This window comes from Antechinus flavipes, chromosome 2 (genome assembly GCF_016432865.1).
Source record: "Antechinus flavipes isolate AdamAnt ecotype Samford, QLD, Australia chromosome 2, AdamAnt_v2, whole genome shotgun sequence".
NCBI lineage: Eukaryota > Metazoa > Chordata > Mammalia > Dasyuromorphia > Dasyuridae > Antechinus > Antechinus flavipes.
Window position 1 is genome coordinate 439,002,054 of NC_067399.1, and position 24,568 is coordinate 439,026,621.

At 38.6% G+C, this 24,568-nt stretch overlaps 1 protein-coding gene across 2 annotated transcripts in view; it reads left to right on the plus strand.

Annotated features, from left to right (window-relative positions):
* Positions 1-24,351, plus strand: part of ASIP (agouti signaling protein) — a 58,313-nt gene extending 33,962 nt beyond the window's left edge. For both annotated transcript variants that reach the window (XM_051979149.1, XM_051979148.1), the window contains exons 2-4: positions 16,935-17,101; positions 18,217-18,278; positions 21,148-24,351. In XM_051979149.1, the coding sequence (XP_051835109.1) occupies positions 16,945-17,101; positions 18,217-18,278; positions 21,148-21,309 (381 nt within the window). In that variant the 5' untranslated portion in view covers positions 16,935-16,944 and the 3' untranslated portion in view covers positions 21,310-24,351. The remainder of the gene's footprint in view (positions 1-16,934; positions 17,102-18,216; positions 18,279-21,147) is intronic.
* The last annotated feature ends 217 nt before the right edge of the window (positions 24,352-24,568 follow it).

Genomic DNA, 24,568 nt, shown 5'->3' on the forward strand with positions numbered 1-24,568 from the left:
CCATTCTCCCCACGGATTCTGTATAAATTAATGGGAAAGTGTGCCCCAGATGTCTATGGGGCTTGTCCTTTATATCAGTGTTCTTACTCTGCCATCTTAGGAAATACCTTTTCCTAACAGCTGATAATCAATGGGGAAGCATACAGGAGTAACAGTACTAGACATTTTGAGGGCACCTCTAACACCCTGAAGAGTTACAAATCCAGACTCTGGAGTTACAAACTGGTAGTTCTTGTGAGAGATACTAGATTGGGGAATAGGTGGAAAGAGAAAGGTTACACAGATGAGGCAATATAGTAAAAAGAGCCCTGACCTGGAAATCAGAGGACCAAGAATCAAGGATTGACTTTCTTACTAGTATTTCCCCTTACTCTTGGCTTCATTTTCTCCTCTTGTAAAATAAGAATGAGAATAGGGTCAGAATAGATTTTTTTTAGGAACCATTCCAGTTCTGACATTTTGTGATTCTCTATTTGTGGGGCTCTCCAGTTATTAATATTCTTCCTAAAATGTGCTGTTCAGAGCACAGTATCATATCTGCTTATGTACTGAACAAGGCAGAAGACACATTGTCACTATTCTCTCTCTCTGAGGATATTCTATATCTAGTTTTGGTCATTCCTTTTTTCACCATTCAATCCTACTTTCTCCCTGCCTGAGTGCCATGGTCCCCCAGCCTTTCCTTTTAATATTTAAACCTAAGATTCTTTATACAGATATGAACAATTATAGAAATAGGGCCTATATGTGTAATTTCATTGCTATGGGAAATTCCAAGTAAGAAAACTCCCTCTACCAATGCAAGACCATAATAGAGATTCAAGATACTTTCAATATTCCAAAGTATATGAATGAAACTGCCTGTTTCCTAATCTTCCAGAGTAATTTTCTTCATTTCTAGTCTAGTAGCCTTAGTAATACAATAAGTAAACTAACTTACAGGTTCAATCAGATCTCAGGGTTCACTTGATAGCAAGATTTCCTGTAGGTGCTGGGTAAGCTTGAATTTGAAGGTTGTAAAACAGTTTTGTCCTTAAAAAATTTATTTGATGATCATGGGAAAAAAAAAAAAAGATGCACACTGAGAGGTTGATTGATTTAACCAGGGTCATATATGTCTAAGGTAGGACTTGAATTCTGGTCTTTCTGGCTTTAAGTTTTGCTCTTTATGCACTATGACATGCTACATCATGTGTGGACATTTACACACATATGTCATTCTCACATGAATAATTATAATGACACAGAAATTTCTCATGGTTTGAACTCTCACTCCAATGAGCTTCTAGCCTCTTTCCCAACTCCTTGTATCCCAAAGGATTACTCGCTCTTATAGGGATAGAGACCAAATTTATGATTCCATTGAAGCTGAAAGTTCCCAGTGGTTAACTCCCTTTATCCAAACAATTTAGCACATCTGCAATGGATAGTCTTAGCGAGCTGGCTAGAGTACTGAGAGGCCAGTGGCTTGTCTAAGATCATCAAGACAGCATGTGTCAGAGATGGGGCTTGCCCCCAGGTTTCCTGGCTCTGAGGTCAGTTCTCCAGACATCACTCCACTGTGTCCCTCCTTCACTCACATATGGATAAGAAAATACATCACTAAAATTGAATTAAAATTGTATTAGAATCCAGAGCAGCAGGTGACACCTGACCAGAGTAGTCACATGGGACAATGTCATCATCATCATCCACAACAATATGATTAGTAAGCACTTATAAAGGACCAACTATGTGCCAGGTACTAAGCAAAGCACCTTACAATCATTATCTCATTTGATCCTTACAAAAACCCTAGAAAGTAGGTGCTATTATTATCCCCATTTTACATTTGAGGAAAATGAGGTAGATGCAGATTAAATTACTTGCCCAGGGTCACACAACCAGTAGGTATCTGAGGTGGCATTTGAACGTAGATTTTCCTGACTGCAGAATTCAATCTACTACATCACCTGCCAGAAGGAGATAAACATGAAAGTGACTATATTCCTATGTGGTAAATAATGCAAACTAAAGATAAATCTCAAAGGAGAAGGTACTTATAGCTCATGGGACCAGGAAAGGCCTCCTGTGGAAGGTAGGATTTGAGCTGCCTTGAGAGCATTCTAGGTATGGGAAGCAGCAAGGGAAAAAGCTATCATGAAAGAAAAACAGAAATAGAATATTATTTGTCTGAAGAGAGATTTGAACCCAGATCCACTGACTCTGGAGCCAGTGAGGGAATTAGATGACTAAGGTCTCTACCTTCTAGTTCTCCATTTATGATAACACGAACCTTGTGAGTTAAGCACAAATTGTTTCCATTTTACAAATGGAGAAACTAAGACTTAAGAGGCAAAGGATCTTGTACAAGATCATACAAAGAATAAGAGTCAGGCCTTTGATCCAAGTCTCCTGGCTTCAAGTCCACTACTCTTACCACTATAGCAATCCCTTGGGATTGCATGATGGAAGTTCCCTCTGACTTCTGAGCAGCAGATGTCCTTAGGATTCTTCTTGCCCCTTTATTCTATTCATAGATTTTCAGCTCAGCAGCCAATTAAAAGTATTTTCATAGCAGAAAGGAAGCAGTCAGAAGATAACTGCCTACTCTGAAGTTGGAGGAAATGCCCCTCTATCATGCGATCCCAAGGTCATACCACTTCATTACGCTACACTAAAGAAGCAAGCTTATCAAGCTGTACTCTGGGTTGGAACTTGGGAAATCTCCCAGGGGAGGGAGTATCCTCCCCCAAGTTGGAACCTTTCATCCGTGGCCACGTTCCCAAAGCCTGGGTACTTTTTTCTTCTTTCACCTAAGAGATGCCTGCTTCCTAAGAACACCAGCTTAGTCTTTCTACTCATCACACTCAGAAGCACTAAAAGTAGCCTCTTAAGTCTGCCCAGAAAAGAGACCAGGAAGAGAATCCTCTCTCCACTTTTGTGAAAGGAAGCAATGATATTCTCAGTAAAAAAAAAAAAAAAAAAAAAAAAGAGATGAGTTCTAAATGCTGACTGGGTAACCTTGGGCAAGTAAGTCACTTTCCCATTCTCAATTTCCTCTGCTATAAATGGGATAATAATATTTATACTTCTTACCTCTGGTGAGGAAGTTTTTGTAAGCCTTGAAGAACTATAAAAATGTAGATCTATTTGGCCTCCTTTCCCCTGCCACAATGATGCACCAACTCTCCCCCAACCCTGAGACCTACAGCTGCCTTGCTTGACTCAGGCTCATAGGAAGAAAGAAAAAAAGTATTTTTTTAAAAAAGAAGGAAACATTTATAAACTACTTACTACATACCATGCACTGTGTTAAGCACTTCACAAATATCACCTCATTTGACCCTCATAATCCCCATTTTACATTTGAAAAATCTGGGGGAAATAGAGGATAAATGAGTTGCCTAAGATCAGAGAGCCAATAAAAGTCTGCAGCTAGATTTTAATTCAGGCCTTCCTAATTCATCCATTGCCCCACTTTCTATGGGTCTTTTGGGTTCAAAATCCAGAACTGGAAAGAAGTTGAGGCCCATAGAGTCCAGCCCTATCAAATGTTGCCCACAGGACAAACTTGACTTCCCAAAGAAAAGATTATGCTCCTCAAAATGAGCTAAGTGGAGTTGATTGAAGTAATGAAAATTACATAGAAACTCTGGTAATTTGTTCCAACTGTTTACATCTTGCCACAACTGCCCAGATGTAAAAGTAATTAGTTTTGTCAGTATGTTAAGGAGCAAGGAGCATCCTTCAAAGTACATACAAACAATCTAAGGACCCTGAGGAAAAAGTAGCTTGGAACATTAAAGGAATAAGAAGAAATGAGAAAAGACACATAAAAGAAAAAAGCCTGGAGGAAACAGAATTTGGGGAACAGAGCAAAAGAACTGGAATGGAATGGCAGAGCTAATGGTATAAATATGACATTAAAATTGACATGGGTGAGACTATTAGCCCATCCAACTTCAAGCTCAGTCTAGGTCATTAAAGACTCTGGAGGGGCAAAGTGCCCATAGTAGGCACTTAATGAATGAATTTTTAGGAGGGCATGGTGTCAACCTCAAAAGGTTAGGGATGGAACCAAAACATCATTTAAAAATATAATAGAACACAGATAAAGTTAATTTGCCGTTTTCTTAATCAACATGCTACACACAGAAATCCTTATGTATAGTTTAATGATACCTTTTTTTGGAATTTTCTATTTGAATTAGACATTGCTGACTTAAATAACCTTCTGAAATGTCCTTCCCCCATCCCTTTCTTATTGAAACTTTCCTCATCCTTCAGGATCCAGGCTGCACAAGTTCTACTGCCTCCATGATGTCTTTCTTGAATATTACAATTCTCTTTGATCTCCCCCTACTTTGAATTCCTACAGTGCTCTACAGCAATATCTAATCTAATACACCCTGTTCCAACAAGCCATTATTAAGCATCTACCATTGACAAGACACTTTGCTAGGCACCTTAGATACAAAAAACAAAAGTAAAAACTAGTTTCTGTAGCTGTGTGATCTGGGCAAGTCACTTAACGCCAATTGCCTCAGGGGAAAAAAAAACTAGTTTCTGACTTCCAGGGGCTTACATTCTTTTCTCCTGAAGAGTTTTCTTTTTTTTTTTAATTGATATTATGAGATCATAGTTTTTACATCACTATTTATTTATATCACTCCTCTACCCAGAGACCCATTCCTTCAACAAAGAATAGAAAAAGAGGAGAAAAAAAAAAGTGGTTTAGCAAAACTATCAATTTTATACACTATTTGACAAGATATGCGGTGTTCTCAACCCTTGAATGAATGGATGAAAAAAAGCATTTAGTAAATTCCCCACTTCTACAAAGAAGGAAGGGTGATACATTTTTTCATCTCTTTACTAGGGACAAACTTGGTCAGTAAAATTACATAGTGTTCAATTCTGTCTTTTTTGCTCTTTCCTTTTACCATCTTGTAGTCAATTTTTGTATAGTGTATTGTTTTCCTGGTCTTGCTTAGTTCTCTTTTGCATTTGTTCTTTCCACATTTAGCTGTACTCTTCAGATTCATTGTTTCTTATAAGGCAGTAATATTCCATCATGCTCATGTTCCACAAATTGCTTAGCCATTCTCCAATTGATGGGTATCTACTTTTAAATATATTTCTACATTTGACATCTTGTACAAGAAAAATCAGAGCAAAAGGAAAAATCCATGAGAAAGAAAAAGCAAACAAACAAAAAAAAAGTGAAAATACCATGCTTTGATCCACATTTAGTCTCTACAATTCTCTCTCTGAATGAAGGTGGCATTTTCTATCCCAAGTTTATTGGAATTGTCTTGAATCATTGCATTGTTGAGAAAAGCCAAGTTGTGATATATAACTGTAACGGAATATTACTGTGCTAGAAGCAATTACAACCAAGTTGATTTCTTTTTTTCTTTTTTCTTTTTTTGGCTGAGGCAATTGGGGTTAAGTGACTTACCCAGGGTCACACAGCCAGGAAGTGTCAAGTGTCTGAGATCAGATTTGAACTCAGGTCCTCCTGACTTCAGGGCTGGTGCTCTATCCACTGTGCCACTTAGCTGCCCCTCAAACAGACTGATTTCAAAAAAACCTGAAATGACTTACATGATGTAAAGTGAAGTGAGCAGAACCAGAATAACACTGAAACAGCAATATTGCATGATGACCAACTGTGAATGACTTAGCTATTCTCAGCAAACAATGAGCTAAGACACATTTCTAAAGGATTCATAATGAAAAATGCTATTCATACCCAAAGAAAGAACTAATGGAGTCTGAAGGCAAAACAAAGCATACTTTTTTTCACTTTATTTTTTGTGGGTTTTTTTTTCTATATTTTCTTTCACAACATGACTAATATATGTATATATATTTGCATGATTGCATATATATAATCTATGTCAAATTACTTAGCATCTCAGAAAGGGGAAAGAGAAGAAAGAAAAAAGAGAATTTGGAACTCAAAACTTTAAGAACTGAATATTAAAAATTGTTCTTAAATATAATTGAGAGAAAAAGTAAAAATTTTAGTAAAATTTTATTCAAAATAAGAGGCACACCATGTAAACAGTTAAGTACATATATATTTTATCTATATACTTATAGGTATAAGGAGGAGGTGAGAGCAAAAACTGGCAACTTAGGAGATTAGGAAAGGATTCCAATAAGGTATGGACTGTGTACAAAGTCTTGACAGAAGCTGGAGTTTCTAAGAGACAGAAATGAGCTGGGAATGTATTCTAGAAATGAGGCATGGTGGTACAGGTGAAGTGCTGAGATTGGTAACTAGACTTGGCTGGAATTTAAGAGAAAGGGAAGGGGAATAATATTCTAAAAGCCTGAAAAGATTGGCTGTTGTCAGGTTGTGAAGGGCTTTAAGTGCCAATTCAAAGATTGTATACATAAAGGCAATAAGAAGTCATTGAAATTTCTTGGATAGATGAGATGATTTATTCTTTGTGAAGATTATCTTAATTTCCATAGGCTACATAAAGGCTAATCTACATTGAAGATGAATCAAAGAGAGGGGAGAATGTTGTTGCTATTGTTTAGTTGTGTCCATTTGGGGCCTTCTTGTCAGAAATATTGGAGTGAATTTCCATTTTCTTCTCCAGCTCATTTTACAGACAAGAAAACTAAGGCAAATAGGGTTAAGTGAGTTGCCCAGGGTCATACAATTAGTAAATGGCTGAGGCCGAACTTGGTTTCAGATCTTTCTGACTCCAAGGTATAGTGTTCTAACCACCCCAACAGTAGCTGCCCAAAGATTAGAAGCCAGGACACTAATTAGAAAGCTGTTAACAAAAGTCCAAATAAGAGGTGATGAGAACCTGAAATTTAACTCTAATTACAGTGTCTTGTATTTTTTTTAATGTTTTTTGTGTATTTGTTTTGTCTCCCTAACTAGGCTGCAGGCTCCAAAAGAAGAGACCAGCACTCAGTAAAAGTTTATTGACTGATTATATTTAATTCCCTATATGCCTGATCGTGTGCCCTAACATATAGGATCAGATAGTTTTAGAATTATTAGGAATTGTAGAGATCATCCTTCTTTTCCAGAAGAGGAAACTGAGTAGGTGCTCGATATATGTTTGTTTGATTGATTGATTTCAAGTAAAATTTAAATCAACCTGCCAGGCTGCCTCCTCCTGAACTCTCTTCTCTTTTCTTAGATTTCTTACTGTTTATTCCATACATCTCCAATTCCTTAGGGTACTACTCATTTACTCATTCGTGCCAGCTGTGAGTACAAATCCACAAGATATCCTAACCTGAGGACTAAAAACTATTTCCTTCTCTGACTAAATAGTTCGTCGGTTGGCTTGTTCCATTGACATTTTCAGTCTTCCAGTGGCATCTATTGTCCACAATCTGAAAACTACAGAATTTCAACGTTAAAAGCAAGCTCAGAGAATCTTGTATGAGCCATACCTCCAAAACAATCTTCACAAGTGTCATACAGCTTTTGCTTAAAGACTTCCCAATAAACAGGAACCTATTCCCTGAGGTGGCTCATTTCATTTTTAAAGAATTATAATTGTTAGGAAGTTTTTCCTTACATCAAACCTAAATTTGTCTGGTAATTTCCATAGATTGCTCCATGTTCTGCCCTCTGTAGTCAAGCAAACAACTCTTCCACATAACAATCTTTCAAACATTTGAAGATAGGTATAATAGCCACCCTGAGCCATCTCTTCTCTAGGCAAAACACTCCTATCTCTTTTAACCAAGGAAGAAAGGAACAAGCATTTATTAAATGCCTTCTGTGTGCCAGGAACCAAAGCTTAGTATGCATTTTACAAGTTTTATTTCATTTAATTTTCACATGCTATTATAATCCCTACTTTACAACTGAGGAAACTGAGGCAGATTTAAAGGACTTACCCAAAATAACACAGCTAACATGTCTGGGGTTGTATCTGATGATTTCAAAGTCCAGAACTCAAGACTCTTTACCTTTCTGGTCACTTTTCTCTTGATCAAAGCTCTTAAACTGTGGCTCATGACCCCATATGGGGTCCTGTAACTCAATATGGGGAGCATGAAATTATAATTTATCTGTAAATGTTTCATTTGTATACCTATTTTATATAACTATATACCCAGGGTCACATAAAAATTTCTCAGGCGAAAATGGGTCACAAGAGGAAAAAGTTTAAGAAGATGCTCTCCAATGTAATCTCCTTTCTAAAATTGGTGACTGCGAGACACAATAGTCAATGACTATAGTAATCTAGTGTTTGACAAGCCCAAAGATTCCAGTTTCTGGGATAAGAAATCACTATTTGACAAAAATCACTGGGAAAATTAGAAAATATTATGGCAGAAACTAAAATTGGTGACTGGAACTTAACACAATACTCCAGCTGGGGTTTGACTAGGCCCCTTGCTGTAGCTTAGTTTCTTTTTTCAACCTTTGGGGGGGGCTGCCAAATGACATTGTTGTGCTGGTAATCCATTAAAATCTCCAAGTCTTTTCAGACTTCTCCCTAGTTGTACCTCCCTCATTTATATTTATGAAACTGATTTCTTGAATCCAGGTTTTCTAAGATTATCCCTGGTAAATTTTATCTTATTAGATTAGTCCAGTTTTTCTAATGGGAAAGCTGCTGGTAGATGGATAGAGCACTGGGTTTGGAGTCTGGGAAAGCTGAGTTCAAATCCAGTCTCAGACACTTACTAGCTGTGTGACCCTGGGCAAGTCATTTGATCTCTTCTGTCTCAGTTTCCTCCTCTGTAAGATGAATTAGAGAAGAAAATGATAAACCACTCCAGTATCTCTTCCAAGAAAACCCAGATGAGTTCATGAACAGTCAGACATGACTGAACAATAAAAATTTTTGATTTCTCATATTTTTGTATCCTGGCTCTATTCATCACTGGATTAACTGTCTTTCCCAGCTTTATGGCATCTGATAATGTGATAAGGATGTCATCTATCTCTCCATGTAGGCAGCTGTGGAGACATCTGGGTACCTCATTTTGTCTCTCTATAGAGACAGGTAGCTAGTCCAGCAGTTAGACTGGAGTCAGGAAAAACCTGAGTTCAAATCCAGCCTTAGAATGTCTGTATGAACCACGTCAAATCACTTAGCCCCGATAGAACTCAGCTTCTTAAACGATAAAGTGGAGATAATAATACCACTTACCTCCAGGATTGTTAACAAAGATCAACTAAAACAATGCTTGTAAAAACACTTGGCACAGTACCTGTGCAATCAATGTTCACTTAACTCTTTATCAACTCATGTTTTCCTATGTTTTTCTGAAGTCTGCTTTTTATTATTTCTTATGGCATAATATTGTTATATTCATATATCATAATTTGTTCAGTCATTTCCCAATTTGATAGGCACCTTCCTTTGTTTCTAATTTTCTGTAACAAAAAGAGCTGCCATAAATAATTTATTTATACATAGTTTCTTTTTTCTTTTCTTGATCTCCCTAGAGTTAAACTTAGTAGTGGTATTTCCAGGTCAGATGAGTGATTTTCCAAATTACTTTCCAGACTGGCCTAACTAAATTTACATGTCCATCAACAGTCCATCCTGCAGACCCTCCAGCAATTGCTATTTTTCATTTTTGTCATCTTTGTCGATTTTATGGATGTGAGGTAGTAATTCAGAATTCTTTTACTTCGTGTATCTCTATCAGTATTTTGGAGCATTTTCTTCATATAATTGTTGATGGCTTAGATATTGTCCTTTGAGACCTGCCTCTTCATCTCCTTTGACCATTTATCCATTAAGAAATGACCTTTATTCCTATGAAATTGAATCTCAGTTCCTTAAATATCATATATCCATATATCACATATGTATCTATTTACATATGTGTACATATGGGTGCCTATATATACATACACATATGTGTTTGTATGAGAATTTTAATCAAAGAAACTCTGCAAAGATTTTTTCCTTCTATCTTAAATTGTATTGGTTTTATTTGTGAAAAAACTTTCTAATTTTATGTAACTAAAATTGTCCCCTGTGATCCTTTCTATTCCTTATTTGATTATGAAGACTTTCCCTCACCAGAGTTGTAAAAGGTTCCTTGTTCCTCTAATTTGTTTATTGTGTAACTTTTTATACTTTATCATATACCATCTGTATCTCATCTTTATATAAGGTATGAAATGTTGGTCCATGCCTAACTTTTCTCATAATGCTTTCCAGTTTGGGAAAGTATTATCTTATCTAAACTTAGTATCTTAGAGAGCCATCAGCAACCAGAAAGAGGACTGGGGAGACTGAATGTGGATCACAACAGTATTTTCACCTCTGTCGTTGTTTGCTTCCTTTTTGTTTTCTTTCTCATTTTCTTTTCCTTTTTCATCTGATTTTTCTTGTGCAAAATGATAAATGTGAAAACATATTTAGAAGAACTGCACATGTTTAACCTCTTTTGGATTACTTGCTGTCTAGGGGAGAGAGTGGGGAGAAGGGAGGGAGAAAATTTTGAAGCACAAGGTTTTGCAAGAGTGAATGTTGGAAATATCTTTGTTAATAAAAAGTTATTTAAAAAAAAGAAAACTATCTTTGCATGTATTTTGAAAATAGAAAGCTGTTATCAAAAGAAAAAGAGTGAGAATTTTTTTTTGTTTTCTTGGAAAAAAATAAATTTAGTATCTTCCTCAACACTTAGAATAGTACTTTGTACACAAAAGGTGCTTACTATTTGTTAAGTACAAGTCCAGAAGCTATTATATTGAATTATTCTGAGGTCACTACTGCTATATATTAGGGAAATAAGCCAATGAAACAGTCTTCTCCTTCTCACACATAACTTTCCCAGTTCAACATCTTTGTGACTATGGGCAAATAATTTTACTCCCTAAACCTCAGCTTCTTCATTTGTAAAATAAGAAGGTGGGATGATGATGACATATAAGGTTCCCTCTTAGTTATAAATCTATGATACTCTGACCAGAGCCTACATGCTTATGGAAGTTGATAGCCAATTCATCCTTCAAAATGTAGACATTCAAGGGAAATAGATTTTAAGAGATTCTTTAAGACAGCTGCTTGACCCAAGCTTTGTCTTTCAAGGTATAGAATAATAATAGTTAACAATTATTAGAAGCCTTAAGGCTTACAAAACATTTTACATATATTATTTTTTTTCACAACAACCCTGGGAAGGAGATGCTATTATTATCTCCATTTTACAGTTGAAGAAACTGAAGCAAACAAGGATAAGTGACTTGCCCAGAGTCACACAGCTAGTAAGTGTCTGAGGCTGGATTTGAAAATTCTTGCTGGGGCTGCTAAGTGACTGGAATCAGGAAGTCTCATCTTTCTGAGTTCAAAATCTGGTCTCAGACACGTAGTAGCTATGTGATCCTGGACAAGTCACTTAATCCTATTTGCCTCAGTTTCCTCATCTGTAAAATGAGCTGGAGAAGGAAATGACAAACCACTCTAGTATCTCCAAAAACCCTGAATGGGATCATGAAAAATCAGATAGAACTGAAACAATGGGACAACTTTCTGACTGGGAGCCCCATACTCTATTTACTACACCACCTAATTGTCTATAAGATGATTACTATTATTATTCCCATTTTACAGGTAAGGAAAGGCTAAGAAAGGGAAAACACTTTGGCCCAGATTGTATAGCTAGTAAATGATAGGACAGAATTCAAGTTAAGTCTCCATAATTCCAAGTCAGTCACTACATTTACTGAGCCACTGCCCTGTTGGTGGTCAGTGTGCCCAACTCTTCATGACCATGAAGACCAAAGCACACCAATACTGAACATGGGGTTTTCTTGGCAAAGATACTGGAGTGGTCTCCTATTTTCTTTTCTGGTGGATTAAGGTGAAGGTAAAGAGACTTGCCCAAGTTCAAACAGCTAGTAAATGTATAAAGCTAGATTTGAACTCAGGTTTTCCTAACTCCAGGCCCAATACTCTAGGTATTGAGCTATTTATTTGCCTCTTGCTGCCCTAGCTACCCCTGGACAGATCCTAGTGCCCTAGACAGGTCACTGGTTCTGACTTCTCAGGCAAGGATTCATTGCCCTAAGAAGGGGTAAGTGAGGGATATTAAGAACTCGAAGCAGAAAACAAAAGCAGAAAAGACTAGCCCCGAGTGACACAGCTATCAGCAGCAAAGTTGGGACTACTATCCAGGGTATTTTCCTTCTTTCTTCCTCTCTCCCCATCTCTTCCATGAGAGTTGGTAGAGAAGAGTTAATGACAGGCTAGTGGAACATTCCCAATGATGAAAGGAAATGGTGAAATAGTAGAAGAGCATGGTGGAAACAAGAGGAGGGGAGGTGGGGAAAGCCCAAAGACTTCACAGAGGAGTAACAGCTGTTTGTCTGTGGCTCAGAAAAGTACTAGTTCCTGCGAGGGCTGTATGTCCCCAACCGTAGGAGAGCTGCTGACCCATGAAGTGAGTCTCTCCATCAAAGCCAAGAGAGATGGAAGACCTGGGCCTGGGTGGTGAGATGCCAGCCTTAGGCCAGGGAGCCTGGTGAGGAAATAGCTGGGCCCACTCCAGTGCTCCTCTTCCCCAACCTGATCACTGATGCTTCACAGCTGGGGGTCTCACCCAGGAGCCAGGGGAATCCCTGATTATTAGGAGCAAGAGTCGGGAGAGAGATGTGGTGGAGTCAACAAAAATTGTATCTATCTCTTTACAGCCAAGGGACTGAAGTCTAGAAACTAGATTCAAGGATAAAGGCAACCTGGGTCTCTCAACCTTACTTAGAAATCCAATTTGGTTTCATCCGTGAATTCAGGACTAGAGACAATATTCAAGTCTTCTTCATGTACTCCCATCTACATAGCCTGGTAAACAAAATGTGTATTGTGTCTACAACCTTGGAGCTTAAATGGGCCCATGTTTGCAACATGGGTTCCTAGTACTCAATTCAACAAGTAATTATTAAAAACCCAGATATTGCAACAAGTGCTAAAGATACAGTCACAAAAATGAAATCAGCTTCTGCTTCAAAGAAACTCTCATTCTCCCAAGTCATTCCCCAGATGGTCAAAGGATATGAACAGGCAGTTTTCAGATGAAGAAATTAGTTATTGATAGTTGCTTGAAAATAAAACAACTTTAAGGTATCACCTCATACTTATTAGATTGACTAATATGACAGAAAAGGAAAATGATAAATGTTGAAGAAGATATGGGGAAATTGGAACCCTAGACCATGGTTGATGGAGTTGTGAACTGATCCAGTCATTCTGGAAAACAATATGGAGCTATGCCCAAAGGGCAATCAAACTTTTATCCAGCAATACCACTATTAGATCTGTATCCCAAAAAAATCATAAAAAAGGGAAAGATTTGCACATGTAAGAAAATATTTATAAGAGCTCTTTTTGTAGTGGCGAAGAAGTAAAAATTAAAAGGATTCCATCAATTGGGAAATGGCTGAACAAGTTGTGGTATATGAATGTAATGGAATATTATTGTACAGTAAGAAATGTTGAGCAGGCAGATTTCAGAAAAACCTGGACTTAGATGAACTGAAGCTAAATGAAGTAAGCAGAACTGGAACAACATAACACATCAACAACATTGTGTAATAATCAATTATGATAGATTTAACTCTTCTCAACAATACGATGATCCAAGACAATTTCAAATGACAAAAGAAAATACCATTCACATTCAGAGAAAGAACTTTGGAATCTGAATGCAAATCAAAGCATACTATTTTTACTTTTGCTTTTTTTTTTTCTTTCTTGTGATTTTTTTCCCTTTTGTTCTGATTCTTCTTTCTCAACATGACTAATGTAGAAATATGTTTACTATAATTGTACATATATAGCTTATATCAGATTGCTGTCTTGGGGAGGAGAGAAGGGAAGCAAGTAGAAAAAAATTTAGAAATCAAAATCTTATGAAAATGAATCTTGACAACTATCTTTATATGTACTAGGAAAACAAAATATTATTCTGTATGTTGTGGAGAAAGAAACTTTCATTCTCCTAGGGAGGCTAGACATGTACATAAGTTAGTAAATACAAGGTATATACAAAATAATCTAAAGAAAGAGAATATGCTAGTAACTGGAAAATGATTTGCTTTGAACTATAATTTGAAAGAAGATAGGGATTCTGGAAGAGAGAAATGAATGGGATTTACCTTTGTTATCAGGGACTCTCATTCTATCATCCCCTTACCAAAATCAGTTCAAACATGGAGGAAGGCTTCTTCCTGTTAGCTCCTGCCTTGGAAACTCAGCTTCTCCCCTTATGTTTCCCATTCCTCTCCTCTGGAGATAATTTTCTGGCAGCAAACTTATCATAATTTACTAACGGGACTCACAAGGAATACAGTCTTTAGTATCCACAATAAGGAGGCTGTAGGGTTAGATTATTTAAAAATCAGGCAATCACAAGTACAGAGAATGAATGCTGAGTCCATTTCTCCCTAATCCCTTGATGAAGACTTTTGCCCGTTCTGTAGATCCATTCTTTGCCTGGGTGAAGGTACCCAGCTCTGCTCAGATTCCTTTCCAAGTCTCTCTTCTTCTCTTCTTCGTTCTCTCTCTTCTCAGGCTCCTTCTTTTCTTCACGCTAAGAGAACTATGACATTTTAACAACCACTCCACTTCTTCCTTTTACCTCCTGGTTGTCCTGAGCTCTGCAACATTCCTAATCACAGAAACAGTTCTATCCCTTCTTCTGACTCAAAATTTGTTAGTGGCAGAAGTAGAAAATAACAATTGTTATAGTCAAGAAAACCTGGCTTAAAATGCTGTGACTGATAGATACATCCTAGCAGTGATCTCTAGGCAAGTGGCTTAATTTTTCTCTTTCACCCCAGGCAACTCACTATATTGTAGAGAAATTGCTGGGTCTGCTTTGGTAGAGGGAATTTCCCAAGACAGAATTCTTTGTGCCAAATAGATCACAGATTCACCTTTCCTCCCTTACCTTCCCACAAAAATCTTCCATGGCTCCCTATTACTTATCAGGTAGTAAATAAAACTCAAAGTCCTTGGCTCTTTCCAACAATGAGGTGATTCTGGCTAATTCCAATAGACTTGTAATGGAGAGAGCCATCTTCATCCAGAGAGAGAATTATGGGGACTCAATGTGGATCACAACATAGTATTTTCACCTTTGTTGCTGTTGTTTGCTGGCTGGCTTTTTTCTTTCTCATTTTTTTTTCTTTTTGATCTGATTTTTCTTGTTCAGAATAATAAATGTGGAAACATGTTTGGAAGAATTGCACGTGTTTAACCTCTTTTGGATTACTTGCTGTCTAGGGGATCGGGGAGAAAAGAAGGAAGAGAGAAAAATTTGGAACACAAGGTTTTGCAAGGATGAATGTTGAAAACTATCTTTGTATTTTGAAAAATAAAAAGCTATTGTTATTTTAAAAAACACCCTCCAAGTTCTCTGACTGGCATTCAAGGCCCTCCACAATCTGCCACCACGTTACCCTTTCATTCTTCTTCCATATGTTACCAATGTCTTCCTCCACCACCATCCCACAGCATTCTAGTGTTTATTCTTCATTTTTTGAGGATCAATCACATCACAGGTGATGTCCTGATTTGCTTGTAAATGGGATTTAAGGAAGGTAGAGTTGTACAAACTAATCAGCCTCTCTTTCTTCCTGAGTCAATGGCAAGATAGAAGTCAGGACACTGGCAATGGCTTGGAATGCAGTGGATGACCTTGGCTGCTTTGATACCTTTGATAGCTGACTAAGCTCTAAGCAACGCACATCTCCTGCTTCAGTCACCTTTTGACCACTGGAGCAAATTGTTTGGAAAAGGAAGTCTTTACATGTTTGAGATAGACATCCCCTAACTCACTGATGGGTTTGAGGCCTGTTGATTACTCTCAACCTTGTTTAGTCTATCTGCCAAGACAGTTTCCCAGGAGTGTGGCCATTATGCCAGAGCTTCTTAGAGTCACAGGTGAGAACTGGATAAAAGGTGGACCCCAAAGGTGGATGAGGAGCCCAGAAAAGGGCTTGACAAGCCCTCACACCAGATGTGCTAGTCCTTCCTGAACACCCCATACTCCCTGACATGCAACACCTTAGCTGAGTGCTTAAGGTGATGGAATCCATTGTTTTACACACATATTTAAATCCCATCTTCATCATGTTTCTTTAACTATAATTCTATACTTCAAGCAAATTATAGACTAATCTGAGGTCCTGAAAACATTCTGCATTCTCCAAACTCTGTTCCTTTGCTCACTTTTTCCTGTGCCTAGACTAGCCTATCTCTTTCTCTGGGACTGTTGCATTCTTACCCATCTTTTAATGAATATTAAATACTGAATCCTCTAGAAAGCCTTCTTTGAAACAGTCTCCCTTTACACTGTTCATATCTTGTATTTTCATAATTATCTGCAAGTTGCCTCCTCTATTAGAACATGAATTCCTTGAGAGTAGGAAATTAGGCTTTTTCGTTTCCTTAAATTCCCAGGGATAAGGGCAGTGGCTGGCACATAGTATCAATCAATCAATAAACATTTATTGTGTCTATTAGAGCAAGCAATTCATCAATGCTTAATGCCCATGACTGACTGCCCCTCCTCACACCTTCCACAGGGGTTTATTTATTTTCGTTCTTCTTAATGCTCATATTGTGTGATAGTTGTGGGTACCACATCTACCTTCTAGAATATGTGCTCCCTACAGATGGGATTCAGGAGGTATTTAATAAATGTTCATTGTATTTGTTGCTTTGACATTGCCAGGCCATAGCAGTAAATGCTGCTAAGCAGAGGCCATCCTTCTGTTTTCCTCCAGTCCTCCCAACATCTTCTCTTCTCCCCACAATTTTTGTCTTTTTCCTTTCCTCCCACTGCACTTGTCTCCCCTCTCCTGCTTTAGGGCTAGACCACTCTGTGGCTCATGGGGTCACCATCCAAGGCAGATCTCCCCCACTTCCCCTTCTCCCCAGCCCTCACACATCCCAATCCCATCTTGACTTCTGGTTTTCTCTTCTGCTTAGAAGTTCCAGGATGACAGCTAAGCATCTGTTCCTTCCCTTCCTTCTGGCCTGCCTGTGGTTCCTGGCTGCCTACTGCCACCTGGCTGAGGAAGAGAAATGGAGTAAGGATAGGAGTCTGGGAAGAAGCTCCATGAACCTGCCTGACTTTCCTTCTGTGTCCATCGTGGGTGAGTAGCCTGACCAGCCACCATCTCTAACACAGGACTAGAGTGCAGGGGGGGCCTATGATCTTCCTCCTGCTCCCTTAGCCTAGAGGGCTTGGGCTTCATTTCCCCCTTCTGGGAGATTCTCGGTGGCCTCCCTCAAATGCAGCTACCTCTCTCAAGTTCTAGCTGTTCTTGATAGTGGCACTCACTTCCCATTTAGTCTGTAGATTAGGAACTACAAGAACTGGGTTCCAATACCTGAGAAAATCACTTCTGAAACCCACTCTCAGCATTTCAGGTTCCTTCTTTATTAAAATGGGGAGGGGGGATTTAAATGCTCTCTAAAGTCCCTTCCAGATCTAAAAATGTTATGGTTCCTTCTACTAAATGGCTACCTCCCCTGCCTTTTCTTCAACCGCTTATCAGCCTGAAGTCCCTATGGAGTCACAGCCTTATTAATCAAATCTGGAGAAAAGTCAGATGAATGTAACTCCTTTCAATAGCCAATGTTCAGTATATGAGAGGTGGGCTTTAATGAGACTTTTGATTCTACCTGAAAAACAGGGTCTAGATCAATGAGATTTCAGTGCATCTAATATAGATTAAATGTGAAATTCTTCTAAACGTATTTCCACATTTATCATTTTACACAAGAAAAATCAGATCAAAAAGGGGGGGAGAAATAAGAAAGAAAAAAGCAAGCAAGCAACAAAGATGAGGGAGAAGCAAGGTGGAAAGCAATTTTATTTAGATACAATTGGCTTCCTTTGCAAATCTTTTTTTTTCATGAGTTGAAAAACATTATGCTGGAAAGGGTTTATAGGTTTCCCCCCAGAGTCCCAAAGGGCCCCATGGCAAAAAAAGTTAAGAGCCTATCTAGATAGTGCTGGAGACTAAGGGATTAGGAAAGGTGGTCTCCAAGACTAGTTTTGAGGTTTCCACAAACCTCTTGGTCTCAACTGTTCCAAGAACCCAAGGAAAAAAAGGGGGCAATTAAAGAAACTCCCTTTGAAAAAAAGTCTCTCCACCCCTCCCTCCGGGAGACTCCCTTCCCAGAGGCCTCCCTCTTCCCAATTCAGCCTATCCCTGGCCCTGCCAGTCAGACATATCTTCTCTTCATTTTGTTTTCTTTGAAGCACTGAACAAAAAATCCAAGAAGAGCATCAGGAAAGAGATAGAAACCAAGAAATCCTCCGAGGTAGGTGGGACTTCAGTAGAGAAGAAAGAGGGATGGGAGCGGGAGAGGTAAGAGTCCACCCCTGCTTCAAAATAGCATGATGGACTGATGTGTGTGTTTATGTATGTGTATAACATGATGGACTGACATGTATATATATATGTATGTGTGTGTGTGTGTGTGTGTGTGTGTGTGTATGTAGTTTGTACTCCCTCTCATAGTGTCTGGTGAAGTATGGGACGGGGAAGATTGAGTAGGAATATTAATACCAACATTTTTTCAGGTGAAAATAACTGAGACTTGGAAAGATTAACTTGCTTACAATTATGATGCCATTAGGCAAGACTCCTATCCAATTTTTATGATTTGCTCTGTCCAGAATTCTTTCTGTGGTAACAGCTCTCCACTCCCTCAGGAAACATATCATTGCTTTATTGGTGGAAAGGATAGTAGGAATTGAGAGAAATGATTATCTTATATTAATAACTAACTACTGAATTAGGACTAAGGTTTTTCCCGTTTTCTACTTCCCCATTCAGAAATCAGCCTTCTTTGGGTTTTTCAGGCAGCCTTTGAAGCAAAGGGCTGATAATATGATAGAAAACTCAGATCTATTCAAAAGTCATTATAAAAGTCATTATAGTTTAAGCAATTTGCCCATTGTATTTTACTCAAACTTTCCATCTAGGAAAAAATGAATACTCCTTTTTGTCTATATTACTCTAGCCAGGGTAACATGGAAATAGATAAATCTCTTTGACAAAGACTGAGGAATCAGAATCATGCCCCCCTACACCTTCCTTTGAATAAGTCCACCTCTCATAATATTCATTCTCTCATTACCTGTTAACCAATCAGATTGGTTATCCTCAGGATACCCCCTACTGTCCCAAGGGCATTAAACGGATTCAACAAGATGTCTTTGGCATTTGAGAGTGCCATTGACCTCTTATTAATTACTGCTAATATGATTAATAAAATGATTAGTTACCCAGAAATTATTTCTCTTGAACTTTTTATATGTCACAGAGTATTATAAAAATATCTTGATTCACTGAAAAAATATTGCTGCCAATCATACTTATCAATATATACAGACCTAAACAGCAAAACCAAGGTTTATTATATGTTTTAACATAGGACCAGAAATAAAAATCTGACCCAAAGATTTCTGAATCTATATAGTTCTAATTATATCAGAGACATAAAGTAGATCCTGACAGAAGAAAGTAAAGATTTACAGCACAAAGATATGCTTGTGGGACTTATATTCCAAGGATAACTAAAGATGAAAATCAGTCATATCTAATTTACCCAAAAAAATCATTAACAAGTCTTCTGGGATTTACAACACAGAATGGGTATCATAAATTCTTTTATCCTCTTTGAGTTTCTTATCATGATTGAACTAAATAGGAGTCTTAGGGAAAATTTCAGTTGGCTACTGATTCTGACTTCACAACTATGACTTTCCTCACAATTAAAGTAGCCATGTTGGGCCCAAAATAGTAATGGAGGAAAAGGAAGTTAAAACCTCTTATGACAGGGGTCACCTTATTTGAACCCTTCACTTTATATATGTGGAAATTAAGGCCTAGAGAATTTATAAAGCTTGTCCAAGGTCAAACAGCTAATGAATAATATAAGCAGGATGAAAACCTTGGTCCTTTGTCATCAAGTCCAGAATCCTCCTATTATTAATGACTTCTTTAGACCACAGGTCCTGAGGAGAACAGCTCCAAGACCCTCAGAGATCCAGGCACACCAAGGCACACCAAAATATCTTCTTCTCCCCAAAATATCTCTATCTCTTAATAAATCTCTTAGTCCACCATGAGTCATTCCCTTGGAAGACTTTGAGATTCCTATTAAAATCCAAGGGTAGTTTAGCACAGTGTAAATTGCCTCAGGCTGGGATTAAAAAACCTGGGTTCTGCTCCCTTCCTTGTGTGAGTTCCATTTAAGGGGGCCTCACTTTCCAAATCTATAATATAAGAGGGTACTTTCAGAATTGATGGCCTATGATTCTTCCCAACTCCCCCCCAATTTTAAAAAATATTTTAAAGTTCTGAGTTATAAATTCTACATCTACCCTCTTCCCTCCCTGAGAGAGTAAGCAATCAGATATAGATTATGCAAATGCAATTATATAAAGCTTTTACATATTAATTATTTTGTAAAAGAAGACTTGGAAAAAAATGAAAGAAAAATAGCATGCTTCAGTCTGTATTCAAACAAAGAACTGTATCTGTTCTTTCTCTGGAGTCAGAAAACATGCCTCATCATTGTTTTGGGGATTGTTTTGGATAACTGTATTTCTGAAAATAGCTAAATCATTCACAATTTCCTTGAATGATTTTGCTATTACTAAGTATCAGGTTCTCCTGGTTCTGTTCTCTTCACTATGCATCAGGTTTTTCTGAAATCATCCTACTTGTCATTTCTTACAGCACAATAACATTCTATTACAATCATACAGATGTTCCTGACTACTGTTTTTAGCTGTTTGACCTTGAGCAAATTACCTAGCCTCTCTGTTCAAGAATGGGTGTAATCATTTTTCAAAATAACTCCTTCATTTGGACATTGTAAGGGAAGCACTCTAAATCTTAAAGTCCCATTATGGAGATATGAGTAATGATAATAATATATAATAAACAAACAAACAAATAAATAGATAGATAGATAAAAACAAAGACCGAGGCTGCTACCTGGGAAAAACCACCGTGGGGGCCAGGCTGAGTCAGAGATGTTGGGGTACAGGGGGTGGATGGTGGGAGTAAGTGGTGGGGAGGATATCTACTGAGGGAACCAAGAGCAGGTAAGCCCAAGGCTTACTGTGGTAGAGAAGGGGGGACTCTGAAGTGATTGGTTACCTCCTTTTTCTCAGAAAAAAGCTGTGGTGAAGAAGTCCTCATCTGCATCCACCTGTGCAGCCACAGGGGCCTTCTGCCAACCTCAGACCATTTCCTGCTGCGACAAGTGTGACACGTGCCACTGCCGCTTCTTCGGGAGCGTCTGCTTCTGCCGCCCGTTCATGCGGAAATGCTGAACGCCAGCCTCTGAGTGCTCCAGGAGGGGGGAGCCTGGGGAGCCCTCCTCCCGTCACCTCCAAGGCTTTGCCCGGGGTTCCACCCGACCTGCTCAAGTAGGATTACTTAGTGCCAGAAACCCAAATATGCCTCCCTCTGCTCTTTTCTAAGTGGCTTTCCCCGACATAGCTGCTGGCTATGTTCCCTCTGGGGCCCTGGAATTCAAACCGAGAAGTCCCCAAGATGGCAGGGAAATTAGAGGTAATCCTGCCCCAGATTGTGACAGGAGAGATGTCTGATTTCAGGCCAGATGTCTGTGCCCTTCATTCCCTTCACCCCATTTCCCTCCCCGCAAATTCTTGTTATTTAGGATTGGGCATTTTATCACTCACACTAAGGTAGATGTGGCTGGTACTTCAAGAGCTACTGGCAGCGAGACATTCCTACTTTACTCTTATTTCACTCCCTTACTGAGAAATCCTGAACACTCCCTACTGCCCACAGGCCGAGGTCCAAACTCCTCAGGCTGTCTGAGCAGTTCTTATCCCACCTGTCCTCCAGGCTCTAGCTCCCCAATATTTTCCCAGTCCTCTAGTCAAACTATACAACCTAATTTCCTACTCACCCTATGTTTTCTTAAACCCCATCTCTCCTCCTCTAGAAAGCCTCTTCCTCCTTCCGGTCCCATCTGAGGTGCCATCCCTTCCAGGAAACCTTTCTTGATTTCCCTCAGTAATACCCTCCCAAGCTGGAAGTGGTCTATTGTCCCCAGAAATGTATTTTTCCTTTAACCTGGATCACATCTTGTCCTGTCTTGTTCTATTTGTATAATATAGTTTATCTCCTCAGTAGACTGTGAGCTCCTTATGGGCAAGAATTACATTTTATTCAACTACATTTTCCATAATTCCCAACACATAGCATCCCTTCAATAAATGTTATATTGAATCAACAATGTAATGACTCTCTAATTGTAGAGTTTAGAGACATCCACTGGAATTCAAAATCAACGGCAGACTGATATTGCCTGTCTTTAAAAGCACGGAGGAGGGGCAGCTATAGGTGGCGCAGTGGCTACAGCACCAGACCTGAAGTCAGGAGGACCCGAGTTCAAATCTGACCTCAAACACTTAACACTTCCTAACTATGTGACCCTGGGCAAGTCACTTTAACCCTAACAGCAAATAAACAAACAAATAAATTAAAAAAAAAAAAAAAAAAAAGCATAGTGGGAAGAGATAATTTCTTAAGGTTCTTCCCAGCTCTGATAATCTATGGTTCCATGAAATCTGTCAGGTCAGGAAAGGAGACAATGTTGGTTAATCTAAGAGCCAGGGCAGCCAGTTATGGTAAAATTCCCACAGCACTGCCCTGGGAGAAATTTCTCAGCTATTCAAGCAGCTCACAGGTGAAACAGACTGACTCATAAGGTGGTGAGTTCATAGATGAAGACTGGATGATCATGTTAGGATTGCTTACATGGGATTTCTGATCAGGGCAAGGCACTGGATCTAGGTTTAGATCTGGATTCAAATTCTGACTCTGCCATTTAAAACCTACAACCATCACATGAAGTAGGAAAAAAATTCTAGCTATAGATTAGGATAACTGAGTTTAAACCCCAGTTCTGCCACCTACAACCTATATAACTATAGACCATTTTTTCTTTTTTGTCTTCACTTTCCCTCTCTGTAGGAAGTTGGATTAGATATTTTTAAATCCCTTTTTCAGCTCAAAATCTTTGAACTATGAACTGAACATGTGAGTTCCCTTTCATTTCTGGCAGTTTTATGAATTGTCTGTATTCGAGTCATAACGTCATCAGTTTTCCTGTCCACCTTTCTACTGTTGCCTTTCCTTCTTCAAATCCCTGCAGACTCATAGCTTATCAATGACAACATAGCTCCCACTTACAATGAATAAACTGGGAGGGGGGGGGGGGGGGAAGGGGAGATGGAGACCGCAGCCGAAATAAAGTAATAATCACACTGCTTTCTCTGCATTACTCAGCAAACATTTGGAGTACAATTTATAATTGTTTTTAAAAGTTTTTTTTTAAACCATTGATAAATGAGTATCTAGAAGTGGGTAGGCAAGATGGCAGGCAGTTCAAGTCCATGTCATCTGAGGATCTATGGAAGGAACTAATGTTTGACCTGAAGAAAAGGGTCAGGTTCATCTTCAAGTATCAGGAGGACTGTTACATAGAAAACGGATTAATCTGTTTTGTTTGGTTCCAATAGGCAGAATTAGGATCAATGTATAAAAGTTATAGGGAAGCAATGTTAGACTATTGTAATAAGAAAATTTCTTCATTAGTTATTAAAAAGTGGAAGAAACTAACTCAAGAGGCAATGAGTTCCACCCTCATGGGAGATCTTCAAACAATATGGATGACCATGTGACCTGTGATAATAGCAATTCTTTCAAATATTGGTTGGATTGCATTTCAGTAGCTTTTAAATTTCTTTGCAGTGTTTCATAGTTTATATGTTTAGTTTAGTTTATATGAAGCCTAGACTGCTCTGAGAAGAGGCTATAAATCTCAGCAAACAGATAAAGGACACAAAAAACAAGCACCTAGAATTTAAAGAACCTGGATTAGATGGCTGATGAAGCTCCTTCCAAATCTAAAATCCAGTAATTCAGAGGAGAAAAAAAAAAAAAAGATTGGAGAGCCTGATCTGGGTGGGGATGAGGAACCCTGAATTAGAATGCCCACTCTGACAGTAATCTTCACACACTGCAAATCTGGTCAAGTCCCTTTCTCCTCCTCTCCCACCCCAGATCACTATCTTCTTTTATAAACAATAAAAAGTATCTGCTTTACATTTTCCAGATGCAAGATATACTATGCCCACACAGTACAAAAACAAGACAAAGGACAGAACTTCCTGTAGTGTTCTCATTTAGACTGCTTAGCCTGCAGGGTTGGAACTGTGTTCTGGGGACCATTACTGAGGAAATGTCATTAGGATTGAGAATATTAATGCTATATCTAACTCTGCTCCCTAAAGGGAAGGAAGAGTACTGAGACTTTGGAAGCCACAAATTCAAACCCAAGTCCCTGTTCCTAAGTGTTGTCCACTAGTGAAGAACATAATGCCTACTGATGTGAAACCTAGATAAGAGGCGCCTCCTTCAAATGTTTCCTTTACTTTAGCAAAGTAAGCTATTTGTTTCAGTCTGCTTCAGACCAAATGAGTTGGTAACCTATCTCAGTTCCCTCGTCTGTAAAATGGGCTAACACCTGGAGCATCTCCTTCTCAGGGTTGATGT